At 44.2% G+C, this 15,151-nt stretch overlaps 1 protein-coding gene across 2 annotated transcripts in view; it reads left to right on the top strand.

Moving 5' to 3' along the window:
- ARHGEF4 (Rho guanine nucleotide exchange factor 4) overlaps positions 1–15,151 on the top strand; it is a 385,996-nt gene that overhangs the window by 25,499 nt on the left and 345,346 nt on the right. For both annotated transcript variants that reach the window (XM_014522338.2, XM_025209647.1), the window contains exon 2: positions 711–746. In XM_014522338.2, the coding sequence (XP_014377824.2) occupies positions 711–746 (36 nt within the window). The remainder of the gene's footprint in view (positions 1–710; positions 747–15,151) is intronic.

The following is a 15,151-nucleotide window of genomic DNA, read 5'->3' as shown; positions in this document are numbered from 1 at the left end:
CTGTGGTCCAGGAGGAGTGGTGCTTATCTAAGCACCATGCTTTGGGGTCCTATTATGGTAGCATCCAAAGCCACAATCCACTTTGCAGCTGCTGTGTGCTGTACAAATGTAAGATGATACAGTTTTCATCTCAAAGAGCTTGAAATCTAAAAATGAAAGGGTGGGTAAAATTGGAAAACACATGCAAAGTGACTGGGTTCATGCTGCTTGGCACAGCTCATGTTGGTTCCTTTTTTTAACAATGTGTTTATATACAACATCCCCAACCGCCTCTCCAAGCAACCATTAGGGTTTTTTTTCTCCCTTTTTTGTTCTCACTGTTGTCACTGTTCCTCCTCTACTAAACCCACCTCAGAAGTAGCTTGAGTAAGTAAGGTTCTCTGAAGTATGTATATTTATGAAGTCTATACTGTATAATTATGTATAACACAATGAGACATCATGAGGAGCCTTTGTTTATGGCCACTGTATCACAAGAGTAGAATGAACAGATTCATTGAAGAAATGTGAAAGCAGCTGCATTTGGCTGGCTACTGTTGTTCTCCTTGGCAAAGACACAGGGCCAAGTTTGTCCTGCTGTGGCTTCATTTGAAGTTGGATGAGTTACGCCAGGACTGAATTGAGAGCCCCTTCCCTCCCCCCACTCCACCTTTGGTAGAACACTATTACCAGATCCCTTTCTCCTAACTTTTCAATTTCTCTCTCCACAGAAAGCCTGTGAGAAAAGACTGTCAGCTTCTAATAAGGTAGGTTTCCTTTTTTAGTTCCATAATGATTCAAAATGCTATCATGTATAGTCTGGTTTGTGTCTGCTGGTGCTATGTCTGTAGCAGTAGGGTTGTTGATCTAAGCAGTCTTAGAAAAGATGGGATCTTTTAGTTTGTTTTAAAATAATTTCCTTGGTCAGTGACCACTCAGGGTATGTCTGTATGGGACAATGTAGTGTATATTATCTCAGGCAGAGCACTCTGCTAACCTGGCTAAATCACTGCTGGCACCTAAGCTAGCCAGGATAACTCTGTACAGTGCTACATCATGCCATGGAGATGTTCCCTAAGCATACAACTGATGTTGAACAAAAGACTGAAATGTTGATTGTTATGAAAACATTTGGTTCCCTACAAAGCAGGGAGAATTTCAGTGAATAAGATCTTCCAGTGAATCCAAAAATCACAAGTAGAAATTGTAAGCAATAGTTCGCAGGTAAAATAATTCAACCAGGGCAGGGTTTGGGGGGGGGGGGGGGGGGGTTCTTTTTTTTACTTGGATTTCATAATTTACAGCAGTAGTTTATTAACAAGAGCAAAAGGGCTGTTGATGCTTTTGTCCTGAAGTCAAACTTCTTTTCCCACTGTGGGCCCATATAAATGCACTATTTATAAGTTGCCTTTCTCTGGGGTCTCTTTTGTCCTCTCACAAGGCAGCTGGCAGCAGTGCTGACCTCCCTTGAGTAGGGCCCTGCCAGCACTGGCTAATCAATATTCACTAGAGTCGGCTGCTTATTATGTAGCCATTGATTATCTCTGGAAGTTGCTCCGTCTGTATGAATTTCATTATCTAGTTTCTTCCTTTTACTTTTCATGCATGCACCTCTAAACACAACCCATATTGTACAAAGAACCAGAATGAAATGATCTTATTGGAGAACGGAGTAGCCTGTTCTCAGATATAAAGGCAGATTCTTTTTAAAATCAGTCTTCAATAAACAACACACATGCCTTCCATGAACCTATGCACTTGTTTATATCTCAGTCTGTACATCTAATTTCTAGGAATTTTTTATTGTGAGCTGTAAATTAACATCCATTGAAGTACGTTAGATTTTACTTATGGTCGTATGTAACTGAAGAGGCTTATACTGGGCCATTGTCTTATGTGGCTACGCAGAAAAATAAACTGCTATGTCCCATTTGTAGCTGTGTTAGACTTGCTCAGACCATGGTCTCGGGCACAGAAGGAGAGAACAGAAGCTGGATATTCTGCATTACCCAAGAGCAAATGGATAGGAAGGCATGGCCAATGATACCCCAACTGTGCCAATATGCTGTGCTTGCAGCAGTGAGTATACTGCATCCTGGTATGGCATATAATAACTTTCTCTTCTCTAAAACAAGAGCGGAGGATTGGGAGAAACTCCATCTCTAAGACAGAGTGCTTTCCACTTGTTCTGCTTGCAGCAAATAGAAGTAGCTGGGAGATGCACGAGAGAATAAAATGTCTGTCTTTACTGAGTTAAATGCTGCCGTGTATTAACTTGAGTTGTTCTACTGGAGCTGACCTAGCTTGAATAACAGCCACACGGTGAAACAACACTACCTATCCAGAGAGATGTGATTAGCAGGGCAATTTCTCCAGCAGCTGAAGAGTTTGTAATTAAGATTACATTCCCACTGCATTAGTAACCTGGGCCAGGTACAGAAGCCCAAAGAGTGCTATAAAAATGGTGAATCCCTAGATGGATATGGTATTAGACTTCAGTGCTGTAGTTTAGAGCACTGTAACGAATATCTGTAGCAGATACTATCATGACTCACATTTGGATGCATTCCACTGGCAGCCCAGTGGACTTTGTGGCACCCTGCTCACCCCTCCCCACAGAGCAGTGCTCTAGTCACGGCCACAGCTCGTGTGGTCTGCCTGAGTGCCAGGCTGGCCCCGTTCCTGGGCTATCACCGAGAAGAGTCAGCAAAGCCTCTGTCCCCAGGCCTGCCCAGGTCCTCCCTCCAGGTAGCATAGATCCATCCACACAAACTGCTTATTGCTGAATTTCTCTTATTGCATGTCATAGGTGCAGTGAGCAAGTGCTGAATGTGAATGTGCTTCAGCTGCAATTCCAGGCTGAAAGAAACCAGGAATGACCTGTTTTGAGAACTGATTCATTTGCACTGATTTCTGGCAATGGACAAGTTCCCTAATGGAAGTAAAGAAATGTACTTGAACATGCTCAAAATGTGCATCAGCACACCTACGCTTACTAATATGCAGCATTGCTACTTTCCAACTTTTCCAGGGAAACTGAATGCATTTGTAAAATGTAGATTATGAAAAGCACATACGCTGCCTGTGCTCAATACTGGATGCAGGAACAGAAACCTGTGAGTCTAGCTCACAGACCAGACGCTCCAGAAATATTGGATGCATTCAGTAGACCATAAAGAAGCCGAGAGTGTTTCTCTATTCTCATGTCTTAAGGCCAATTTATAATAATTCTGGTCACTCGAGTAATGGTTTGGAACCATGTGCACAAAAATCTGGTTCAGACCACTGGTTACAGAGTTTGAGGTATGCTGCTGGGAGTCCCATAGATACATATATAGGGCAGCTAGTTTTTTTGTCAAGCTCCCACTTGTTTGTTTTATTAATTACAGTTTTTCAGTTGTTGCTTTTCCTGGCTATATGAATAATAATATCCAATGCTTTTGCTAGCCTTAATATAGTGTTTCTTTCTTATAGCAATTCACCATTAAAAAAAAATCCTCTGGGAAAGTGGACACGTCTACATGTTCATTACTGTGCTGTAATTATGGCGCTTTAAATTTAGTACTTGTAATGACAGGTAAGGGCAAAAAAAAGGGGGCATAAAGGCTGTGGATACAGGGGGCAGCTACCAAGAAGGAGTATACCTCCTTGGTTCGTACTTGCAGGGAATCAGTCAAGAAGGCCAAAGCAGCATTAAAACTTAAGCTGGCAACAAAAATTAAGGACAACAAAAGTCCTTCTTCAGGTTTATAGGGAATAAAACGAAGGCACAGGGCAGCATAGGTATATAGGGAATAAAACGAAGGCACAGGGCAGCATAGGACCCCTACAGGATAGACTAGGGCAGTTGGTGACAGGTAGGAGAGACTAAACAGAGCTCTTCAATGAGTTTTTGGCCTCTGTATTCTTGAACATAGATCTAGACAAATCTCCCACATGCATTACAGATAGAAGCAGGAGGAACACCAGCCCACCTACTGTCAGCGGTGACCTAGTAAAGACACACTTGGAGGGGCTGGATGTGTTTAAGTCAGCGGGACCAGATGAGCTCCATCCAAAGGTGCTGAAAGAATTAGCCAGTGTCATAGCAGAGCCACTGGCACAGCTGTTTGAGCACTCGTGGTGCTCAGGTCAGGTCTCAGAGGACTGGAAAGGGTCCAATGTGCTCCCTATTTTCAGAAGGGCAGGAAAGAGGATCCAGGTAAATATAGACTGATTAGTCTCACCTCTATCCTTGGGAAAACCCTTGAAAAAATGATCAAGGATCACATTTGTAGGAGTCTAGCAGGTAATATAATGCTGAAGGGGAACCAGCACGGGTTCATAGCAAGTAGATCCTTCCAGACTAACCTTTTTTCTTTCTATGACCAGGTCACTAAATGCTTAGATGCAGGAGCTGAGGTAGATGTCATCTACTGGGACTTTAAGAAGGCCTTCAACATGGTATCCCATCCTATTCTCATAAACAAATTGAATGGTTGTGCCATAAACCATTACACAGTCATGTGGGTGGCAAATTGGCTTAAGGGTCATACCCAGAAAGTGGTGGTAGACAGGTCGGTATCGACCTGGAAAGATGTGGGCAGTGGGGTCCTCCAAGGCTCGGTCCTGGGGCTGGTGCTGTTCAATATCTTCATCAGCAACCTGGATAAGGGTGTGGAAAGCACTCTGTCCAAATTCGCAGATGACACAAAACTATGGGGCAAAGTAAACACTCTGATGGGAAGAAACTGAATCCAGGTGGACCCGGACAGGTTAGAGAAGTGGGCAGAGAACAATAGGATGCAGTTCAACAAGGACAAGTGCAAGGTGCTGCACCTAGGGAGAGGGAATCACCAGCACACCTATAGGCTGCGGGGTGACCTTCTCAGCAGCACAGTAGCAGAAAGAGATCTCGGAGTTGTTGCCGACTCCAAGATGAATATGAATCATCAATGTGATGAAGTAATTAGCAGAGCTAACCACACATTGTCATGCATTAGAAGGTGCATCATGAATAGCTTCAGGGAGGTGATGCTTCCCCTCTATGCGGCACTGGTAAGGCCACAGCTGGAGTACTGCATCCAGTTCTGGGTGCCACAATTCAAGAGGGATGTGGACAACCTTGAGTGTCCAAAGGACGGCCACTCATATAGTTAGAGGCCTGCAGGGAAGGCCCCGAGGAAAGGCTAAAGGACCTGGATCTTTTCAGCCTCCACAAAAGAAGGCTGAGGGGGGATCTTGTGGCAGTACACAAATTCACTGCAGGGGAGGAGGAGTGCAGCAGGGAATAGGAGATGCTCTGTTTACCAGGACACCCCTTGGAATAACCAGGAACAAGAGAATAGATTTAGGTTGGACATCAGAAAGAACTTCTTCATGGTTAGGGTTGCCAGAATCTGGAATGGGCTTCCAAGGGAGGTGGTACTCTCCCCTACCTTGGGGGTCTTCAAGAAGCGACTGGACAAGCACCTGGCTGGGGTCACATGACCCCAGCACTTTTTCCTGCCACGGGCAGAGGGTCGGACTCAATGATCCACTAAGGTCCTTTTCGACACTAGCATCTATGAATCTATAAATCTGCTATAACTGAACATATTAACTGAACAAATCTAAATGTAATTGTTCTGTATGCTGACTGAATGAACTTCCTCTCCTCATTACCGATACTTCTCTAGGTAAGGCAAGTATCCAAAATTAAATTCACTTAACATCCTGAATATTCTGTTTCATGCATTTAAAAAACTTGTCAGACTACCTAGACTTCTGTTCAAGTTCTATAATTTCACCTTTCTGATAGTAAAATCATCCATGCATTAGCGCAGATGAATGCTTTTGTGGCAGGCTTGCCTATCTTCACCTGGTTCCTTGGGTTTAGAGAATTGTCAAAGCAACTGGTGGGGCAAACCTACCAATCAGAGACCAGCATGGGAGGAGCCTCGGGAGGAGTCCACCCTGCCCCTGTGTTGAGGTGAGGCAAGGAGTGGACCTAATTAAAGACTGCACTTCACCTACCCCGCAACTGGCCAGTCTTTAGTCTTGGGGCAGAGCCCTAAAAGGGTATATAAGGAGCTAGGAGACAACAAGGGACGGAGAAGAAAGAAGAAGCTGGGGCCGAGGAAGAGCTAGGGAAGAGCTGGATTTCCCTGCTCCACCAAGAGGGTTTCTTTGCTTTTTTGCCCCCTTTTATGTGTACTGGGATGGTCCTTTTCTGTGCCTGCAGAATTAGTCTCTTGAGAAATGGCCACCCTTCCTGGACTCCCATCTCTCCAAGGCTTTTACCAGTCTGTCCCTCCCTAACTAATCTCCTGAGCTTGTTGAAGTTGGCCTTCCTGAAGTCTAGCACTTCCACCCTACTAGTTATCTTCCCCACCTTTCTCCAGATAGTAGACCCTATCAATAGGTGGTCACTATCCCCTAGGTTACCTTGCACCTGCAGATCCCCCACCAAGTCACCCCTGTGGCCAGTACTAAGTCTAATAAGGCATTTCCCCTAGTGAGAATGTGTACCTCCTGTGATAGGTGAAGGTCCTGTAAGGTGGTTAGAAACCTTGGTGAACGGGCAGACCTGGCTGCCTCTTTTTCCCAGCAGATGTCTGGGAAGTTAAAGTCACCCATGATGACCAGGTCCTTTCAGTGCACTGCTTCTGAGAGCTGTCTCAAGAATTCTAGGCCTAACTTATCCACCTGGTGTGGGGGTCTGTAGTAGACCCCCACTATCAAGTCCCTTTCACCCCAACCCCCGTGTAACCTGAACCATAGTACCTCAATTTGCCCTTCTTCCTGGTCCAAATTAACTATGGAAGATGTATATTGCTCCTTAAAATAGAGAGCAATACCACCCCTCACTTTTTCCCCACTCTGGCCTGTCTGTACAGCCTGTAGCCCTCAATGTCCACTGCCCAGTCGTGGGTAGGATCCTACTAAGTTTCTGTTAGCCCAACCAGGTCAAATTCTTTATTTGCAAGCAAGAGTGCAAGTTCCTCCTGCTTGTTCCCTGTGTTCCTAGCATTAGTATAGAGGCATCTAAGCCCCCCCTCCAATTTCTGCCCTTGCTACTCCCCCATTCTGATGCTTAGCGGGGCCCTTGGTACTTACCTGGAGTGTTCCAGCACCTGGCTTGAGGTTCGTCGTTCCTGGCCTCTCCCTGCTGTCAACATCCCTGTCCCCCAATTAACCTAGTTTAAAGCCCGGCGTAGGAGATCGGCCAACCTGTTAGCCAACAAACTCTTACCTCTTGGAGAGAGATGTAGCCCATCTTGTCCAAACAAGGCCTTATCCTGGAAGTGCAGGTCGTGGTCAAGGAATCCAAACCCCGTCCAATGGCACCAGCTCCAAAGTTGCGAGTTGACCTCTGTAACGCAATCACTGTTGTGCTGTCCTCGACCACTGACCGGTAGGACGGATGAGAAGACCAGAGTGTGTACCCCGCTTTCCAATAGAAGAGGATGGTCAGCGGGGTGTATGTGCTGGAGATGGAAACTGCAGCTTGCTCGCAGCTTCCCCTTCTCTGGTGCCTCTATAGAGGAAAACCAGGACACAATATCTTAACTATATACACAGTTGATTCAGATGCAGAACAAAGGGGGAGGGGATAGAATACCTGTTCTGTTATTTGTTGATTTGAAATGTATTATATATAAATATTTATCTTTATCATTCATCCAGTTTATTCTATCCCCTCCCCTTTTGTTCTGCATCTGAATAAACCATGTGTATAGTTAAGATATTGTGTCCTGGTCTTCCTCTATAGAGGCACCAGAGAAGGGGAAGCTGTGAGCAAGCTGCAGTTCCCATCTCCAGCACATACACCCCTTTGACCATCCCTTTATATTGGAAAGGGGGGTACACATTCCGGTACACCTGGGTTTTCCTTTTTTAGAGACGTTAATATGCATTAGACTAAATCTATTGCGTATTCCATGGACTTTGCCCGTCACACTAATGTGCAGTAGATTTAGTCAGGTGTGCTTGAAGTATCTCATGTAGAAGTACCCCTGTTTATGATGTTCCCTTTAGGAAACACCTCACATTCTTCAGTGCTCTTTCCCCACCTACCTAATCTGCTTTTTCACAGTCTTCACAGGCAAGGTCAGATTTCAAACTACTACACCTGGAAGAACAGTTTGGGGAGGAGATGAGCACAAGCACACCCTACCATCACCCCAGCCACCCTCCCCCCTACCCACAGCCCCCACAACCCCCCTACGCACCCACACCACATAACCACACCCCCCACATGCTCCCTCACCCCACACACTCCCTACACATATACAACCCTCCACAAAATCCTCACACACACCCCCACACCTTCCCCACAGCCCACATACCCACAGCCCCCCAGCTTAAATTTAAGCTATTGTGTGATCACTTCTGTGTACACTACACAAACACTTGTAAAACAGGACACAAATATTTTTTAAAATCAAATTAATGAATGTTGTAGATGTTTGATTTTTAGAATATAATTTGGTATTTTTCTGGTTCTGAGATGGCAAAACCCCTTCCTGAAAGGAGTAATTTTGGGGACAAGGGGAGGGACTTCTGGTGGCAAAGGTCAGGAGTTAGGAGGTGGGACTTCTGGTCCCAAGATGGTGACCAGGGGGTGAGGCACCTGTTAAATGGCAGGGCTACCCATGTGGCCCTTGACACCTTGTCAAAACTTGGTAAGCAGCTCCCCGCTTGAAATGATTGGCCATTCCTGGGTTAGAGACTATTTGGAAAAGCTGGATGTATACAAGTCCATGGTCTCAAATTGCAGCAAGGTACATTTAAGTTAGATACAAGTCCATGGGGCCAGATGGAATACATCTCTATGACAGTTAGGATTGCTAAAAGGAATGGCTACAACAGAGTAGACCTGTCTTTGGATTAGGGAGGTGTCTGGTAAGGAGGTTAAGGACTGCACTTTAGCTGTCACTGGCTAACATTACAGCACCCTTGGGAATCCTTGTCAGTCAGTACAAGGTACTGCAGTCCCTTAAGGCAGTTTGCCAGGTGAATGAACTGAGACCATAAAGAGTATAAAAAGAAGGTCAGAAAACCCTTGCTCTCCCCATCTGCTGCAGCTGAATTTCTGCTCAGCCACTGGTGCCTAAAGAGTTATAGCAGAGTCATAACCAAACTATTACTCCTCACATTCTTTTGATACCTTTAAAATGCAGATGTTTAATTTAAAGAAATTTTAACTTTTTTCTCCCTGCCCATACCACCTCCCTGAAATACACAGCTGCTTCAGTAGTAAATCTGGCTTTGCACTGCTTGAGCAATGGGTCAGGATCTTGCCTGGTGCTTGCAATCCCAGGACTACCTTGGGAGCAGTAGATGTTTGGATGGCTCCATTACATGACTCATGGTGGGCAGACCTCTGGGATTTGGTGGATGAACCACTGCCTGTTCATAAGGAATAAGGTTGGCCAACCATGCCCTCCTTCTGGATTAATTAATAGGAAACTGCAATGGAAACTCAAACGTTTTCCTCCCCACTCTCCAGGCTGCCTCTTCGTACTTATTTCTGTAGGGAAGGGGAGCCAGGGCTCCATAAGCAAATGTGTTTTCTGATGTTAAGGCTTAGTTTTCCATTTTCAAAATAGTATCCTATTCATCTAGATACTATAGAGCCAGAGTGCGGGCTAAAAATTTGTCTAGGCCAGGGAGGGCCACAAGCTTTTACATAAAATGTGCTGCACGTCAGTGGAGAGTGTCTCACTTCCTGTTTCCCATCGTGCAGAACCTGTCCCATTCCATTCGTAACTGCCTACCCTATGGCAACTGCAGCACTTCTTTACATGGATCTGTCTTGAGGAAGAATTACAGCTAACCTTCTCATAGCCATTTTGCGATGCAGTAAAGCTATTTAAAATGAGGCAAGTCTGCACCACATGACCAATCCACTCTCCATGGGTTGCAAGCAAGTAGCTTTGATCTGTCATGAGCCTCTACCCTCAACTGTTCTCCTTTGCTGTTTGTACTGTTTGTGATCTGTGGCTTTTACAGTCTGCTAGAGAAAATATGCAACCCAGAGGTGTGATTGTTACCTCTTGGCTAAATGGGTCTGAACCATCATCAGCTTTCATGTTTAAAACATTTATGTGGAAAGGCCTCTTGCTCAGAAGAGGCCACAATCTACAAAGCAGTCCTGGGGTTTGACCATTATAACTTAACCACAAAATGCATTCAGTTTTTTTCTCTTTTTTCTTTATGAATAGCCATTATGCAGATTATCCCCTCTAGCTGCAGAATGGCATTTAAAACAGCAGAAGAACCCAAAGCAAATCCCATTTGAATAATGACATGACAAGAGTTCTATAGAACAAGACAAACCCACTCATTTTCCATTGTGGACACTCCCTCCTACTGTGAAGTGAAATGCAGCAATATCTTTAGCTCCATTGAGTCTGTTTATAGTTTGCTGATGGAATTTGCATTATAAATATGCAGCCTCATTAGATCTCATGAGCAATAGAGATTTAAAATTCTGAGTTGTATTTGGTTTCTAAAGAGCCCTTGACCACTTATCAACACAGTGTTCCACTTGTCTGGTTCTAGATTTCTGTTAATTTTGTTGAGATTCTACCCAATTCTGCAAGCCTGCCTTCTTTTCTTGAGAAAATTTCCTTGCTAACTGTCACCTTCTAATGACCTTGAAGGAAAATTCCAGGTCAAGTTAAATTATAATCTAGCTGGATATTTAAAAAAGGAAAACCATGACTCTATTCATACCAACATCTACCCAAATGTTGGCCCAAAACTTGCATCAAAACATGTGACACATACTGGATGTGAAGATGTCCAGGGTATGGACACTTAATAATGAGTCTTTGAGAGGGGGAGCAGTACTAGGAGAGAAAAGCAAATGAGCAGTAAACCCATAGGAACAAAGCATGTCACAAAAGCTAATTCAGGTAATGAGTTAAGAATCCATAGTCCCTGTTTAAACCATATTTAATACAGTCTAGTTTGTGGATGATTTCTTGTTCTGCAATTTCCCATTCAAACTGGTTTTTCAATTTTTTTGCCCACAAACAGCAATCCTGATAGTATATCTGGGGAGGTTAAAGTGTTTGGCCCCAGGCCTTTGTATCTTTTTGTAGCTGATGTCGGATCAGTGTTCATTCATTCTTACAGGTTGAGATCACCCTGTCTGTCCACTGTAGACAGTAGAGGGTCATTGTAAGCAGGTGATGGGATATATGATGTTGTTAGAGTTCCACATGGATGAACCTTGGAGGTTGTACTCCTTGTTATTAGGTCCAGGGATGATGCAGTCTGTACTGATGTGGGGACACAGCAGGCACTTGGTGAGAATGGGAGTTCATTAGTTTGTTGCTTGAGAGGCGCTGTTTGAGGTTAGAGGGCTGCATGTAAACCAGGACAACTGCAAAGTCCTGCAATTAGGACAGAACAATCCGTGGCACTGGTACAGACTGTGGACTGATTGACTAAGCAGCAGCTCTGCAGAAAAGGACTTGGGAGTTACACTGGACAATAAGCTGACTATAAGCCAACAGTATGCCCTTGTTGCCAAAAGGGCTAACAACATACTGGGCTGGCATTAGTAGGAGTGTTGCCAGCAGATTGAGGGAGGTGATTATTCCCCTTTATTTGGCCCTGGTAAGGCCAGATCTGGCATACATCCTACAGAAAAGATGTGGACAAACTGGAAAGAGTCCAGTGGAGGGCAATAAAAATGGTAAGATCGCTGGGGAACATGACTTATGAGGAGAGGCTGTGGGAACTGGGCTTATTTAGTATAGAGAAGAGAAAACTGAGTGGAGAACAGCCTTCAGCTACCTGAAGGGTGGTTACAAAGAGGATGGAGCTAGACTGTTCTCAGTGGTGGCAGATGACAGAACAAGGAACAATGGTCTCAAGTTGCAGCAAGGGCAGTTGAGGTTAGATATTAGGAAGAATTTTCTCACCGGGGAGGGAAGTAAAACACTTGAACAGGTTACCCAGAGAGGTTGTGGAATCTCTATCCTTGGAGATTTTTAAGACCCAGCTAGGCAAAGCTTTGGCTGGGATTGATCTAGTTTGAGGCGGTCCTGCTTTGAGCAAGGGGTTGGACTAGATGACCTCTTGAGGTCCCTTCCAACCCTAATGTTAAGCTAGGTTAATCTTGTCCTATACCTCCACTATGGATAAGAAGTACAGCTCCCTGCTGTAACTAAGAATGCTTTGCAGGAAGCGTTCTGAGTTACCGCAGCTTCTCAGACCAAACAGAAATTCACTGTTGGTTCCAGGGGGAGGGGAATCTAGCTGCTGGCTACAGCCGGTTGCCCCAAGCAATGGCCCCTCCTCCCTGCAAAGCTGCAAAGTTTTCAGAATGGGACGTGAGAAAGGGAGCAGAGGGAACTCATTCTAGGGTTTCTCTAGCCAGCACTGGAGGGTACAGTGGGTGATTTGGAGCCTCCCACCTTGGGAGGGACTGAGGCTCCAATCCACATACCCCACCCTCCAGCAGGGGCTGAAAACCCCACAAACTGAACTCCCTTCACTCCCCTTTTCCCCCCCTCCCATTCTGAAAACAGTGAAAGGCTGGCAGGCAGCACAGACAGAAGTTACAGAAGACACTGTTTTGAAACATCTTCATCTGACCCCTCATGCAATGAGGGTTTGGATTTTCACCTGATCAGCCAGCCATTTTTTAAGCTGTCTGCAGCCATGCACTTGTGTTTGGCCACAGCTATAGACCACTTTCTATGGCCAGATTGGGTGGAAATTGTCACTTTTGTCTGCACCCTGAAAGAGACAGAAACTCCTGTTCTGCACCTGGGGTTTTTGGTTGTAGCTATGTTGGTCTAAAGACATAGGCAGGAAAGGTTCTTTGGGTAGATGTGAGATCTTTTATTAGACCAACTGAGTAGTTGGGGAAAAGTTCTTTGCAAACTTTTGGGCACAAGCACCCTTCTTCAAGCATAGAGACTCCCTACGCCTGAGGAAGGGTGATTGTGCCCAAAAACTTGCAAAGAACTTTTCCCCAACTACTCAGTTGGTCTAAAAAAGATATCACATCTACCCAAAGAACCTGCCTTCCTATGTTTTGCCCCTGTTCATTTTGATTCAACGAGTAACCCATGGTTGCCATTTTAAGCTGACCTTTTGCTCCCTAAATTGTTCTGTCAGGCAGACACGTATCCACTCTGGTTGACCTACCCTAGCCAATGAACATAACACAGTATCCGCTGGGTTCCTTCTATCTTAGCTATGGTGGAGGTGCTTTGTTGCTGAGGCCACGCAATGAACTTCACTGGGGAGCTAGGCCCCCACCTATGTGCCAATGCACAGTATATGACAGTACACTTCGTGCTAAAGGGAGGGATAAAAGAGGAGTATTTAGCACTCCTTAAACCATTAATTTATACTTCCTAAAAGGGTCTTCCAGATGCGCTCTCTCTCTTTCTCTCTCTCTGCGTGTGGGCGTGTGTGCATTCATGCACATACATCTGTACAGATCAGTAAGAAAGCTCTTGGTTCACGCTTCAAACACAGCAAATTCTAGGTGTTTTGGGTTTGTTTTTTCCCCTTCCTTCCTATTAAATATAAGTGAAAGGATTGATGTAATAGTCAGATATGTAAGTAAACTAAGGCTTAAGAAAGTGCCTTTTGTTTTAGGATTTGGGCTTTTTTTTATTACCTCATTATAATAGTAAAGAGGCACTGAGCCTTCAATTACATGAAATAGTCTGGAGATGATAGCAGAAATATTTGCCTTCTGTACTGGGATTTTTCTAATTGTTTTCTTGAAACTTAGTGAAGCATAATGTTAGATATGTGTGCATGCAGAAACTGTTATTTAGTGCCAGACATAAATGTGAAGATATTATCTGGATTCACTTTTCTACTCTTGCTTCTGTTCTTCTACATCAAATGTCCTGTATCTGTAAAAGGAGTATGCTGCTGATATATTTCCTAGTGGCTAAATGGAGTTGTGTGTTATTTCTAGGAGGTCTCTTGCTGTCATTAGAGTTAGCATATGCTGTTGATCTTAATTTGTAAGAGACAGGACAGGTGCATGATACAATTAATCAGTTTATTCCTAATCACTGATTTCAGTTAAGCTCTTTAAACATTGGAAAAGGAGCCATTTATACACCTTTTGCACTACAGTTGAAATTCTTGAAGCAGTTGTAGACACCCTTATTTTATATAAGATTGAAAGGAGAGAGAGAGAGAGAGAGAGAAAACTTTTAAAAATAAAATTCAGTTGGCTGGAAAGAGCTGTGAGAAATGCAGTTTTGGTTTGCAGTGATTCATGCCAATTCCCCACCCCTCACAAATAATGTTGCCATGCCTTTGGTTTCTGTTTAGATTCTTTTATATGATACGTATCACTGTAACATGAGTGCCTTATTAACAAACTTATTCTCCCAGGACCCAACCTCTCACCTTTCTGCCCCAAAGTCAAGTCAGGACTGTTTTTCTTTTCACATTGCTGGCCAGGCCTCTGCCAGTCCCTCTTGGGGACATTCCTTTTTGGTGAGCTCTAGGCAAAAGAAACGACATGCTTGTTTGTAAGATGTGGAAGGAGTAAGTTTTGTCTAAGACGAGCTTAGCTCAGCTGCTCCTGGATCAGCATGCGTGAGGCATTTTCCCTGTTTAGCTAGTAAGTTACTACTCTTGGATCATAGTTTGAGTATCAGCTAGAGTGCAGCACTACACTGTACAAGCCCAGCCACTTTGTCCAGCTCAGGAATGGCACTTTGTCCAGCTCAATATGTCCACCAGTCAGCTGACAAATGTTTCTAGCGTTGTCATTCTGGTTCTTTCCAATTTAATAGGAGACAAAAGCATTTCACTTCTAAGAGCATTTATCATTCTGGAATGCCTCCTTGTTCCTTTTTCAGTTCTGGGATTCTGCCTTGAGGTACTAGATTTGGCCCAAGAGAGCAGCACATATTGAGCATCCTTCTGCCTATCTATAATGGCCTAAACCAGGAAATCAAGTAGAAACCGGACATTTATCTGGTTACTAGAGTTGTATTTCTGCCATATGTCAGTAGTAAAAATGAGTGAAGTGTCTCTGGAGTAGTTTATTGGACATGTGTTCATATATATGAATTGCTTGATTAGGCATGATTTCTAGTCTGGTGTGGTCCACCAACTCAGGACATGAAGGCAAGGGCTATTTTAAGAGTCTGAGAGAGAAGTTTATGAGTGTGACTGCACAATGTGTACATCTAATAGCTCATAC

The sequence above is a fragment of the Alligator sinensis genome, unplaced genomic scaffold (genome assembly GCF_000455745.1).
Source record: "Alligator sinensis unplaced genomic scaffold, ASM45574v1 scaffold237_1, whole genome shotgun sequence".
Taxonomy (NCBI): domain Eukaryota; kingdom Metazoa; phylum Chordata; order Crocodylia; family Alligatoridae; genus Alligator; species Alligator sinensis.
This window is presented reverse-complemented; position numbering and strand designations above follow the sequence as displayed.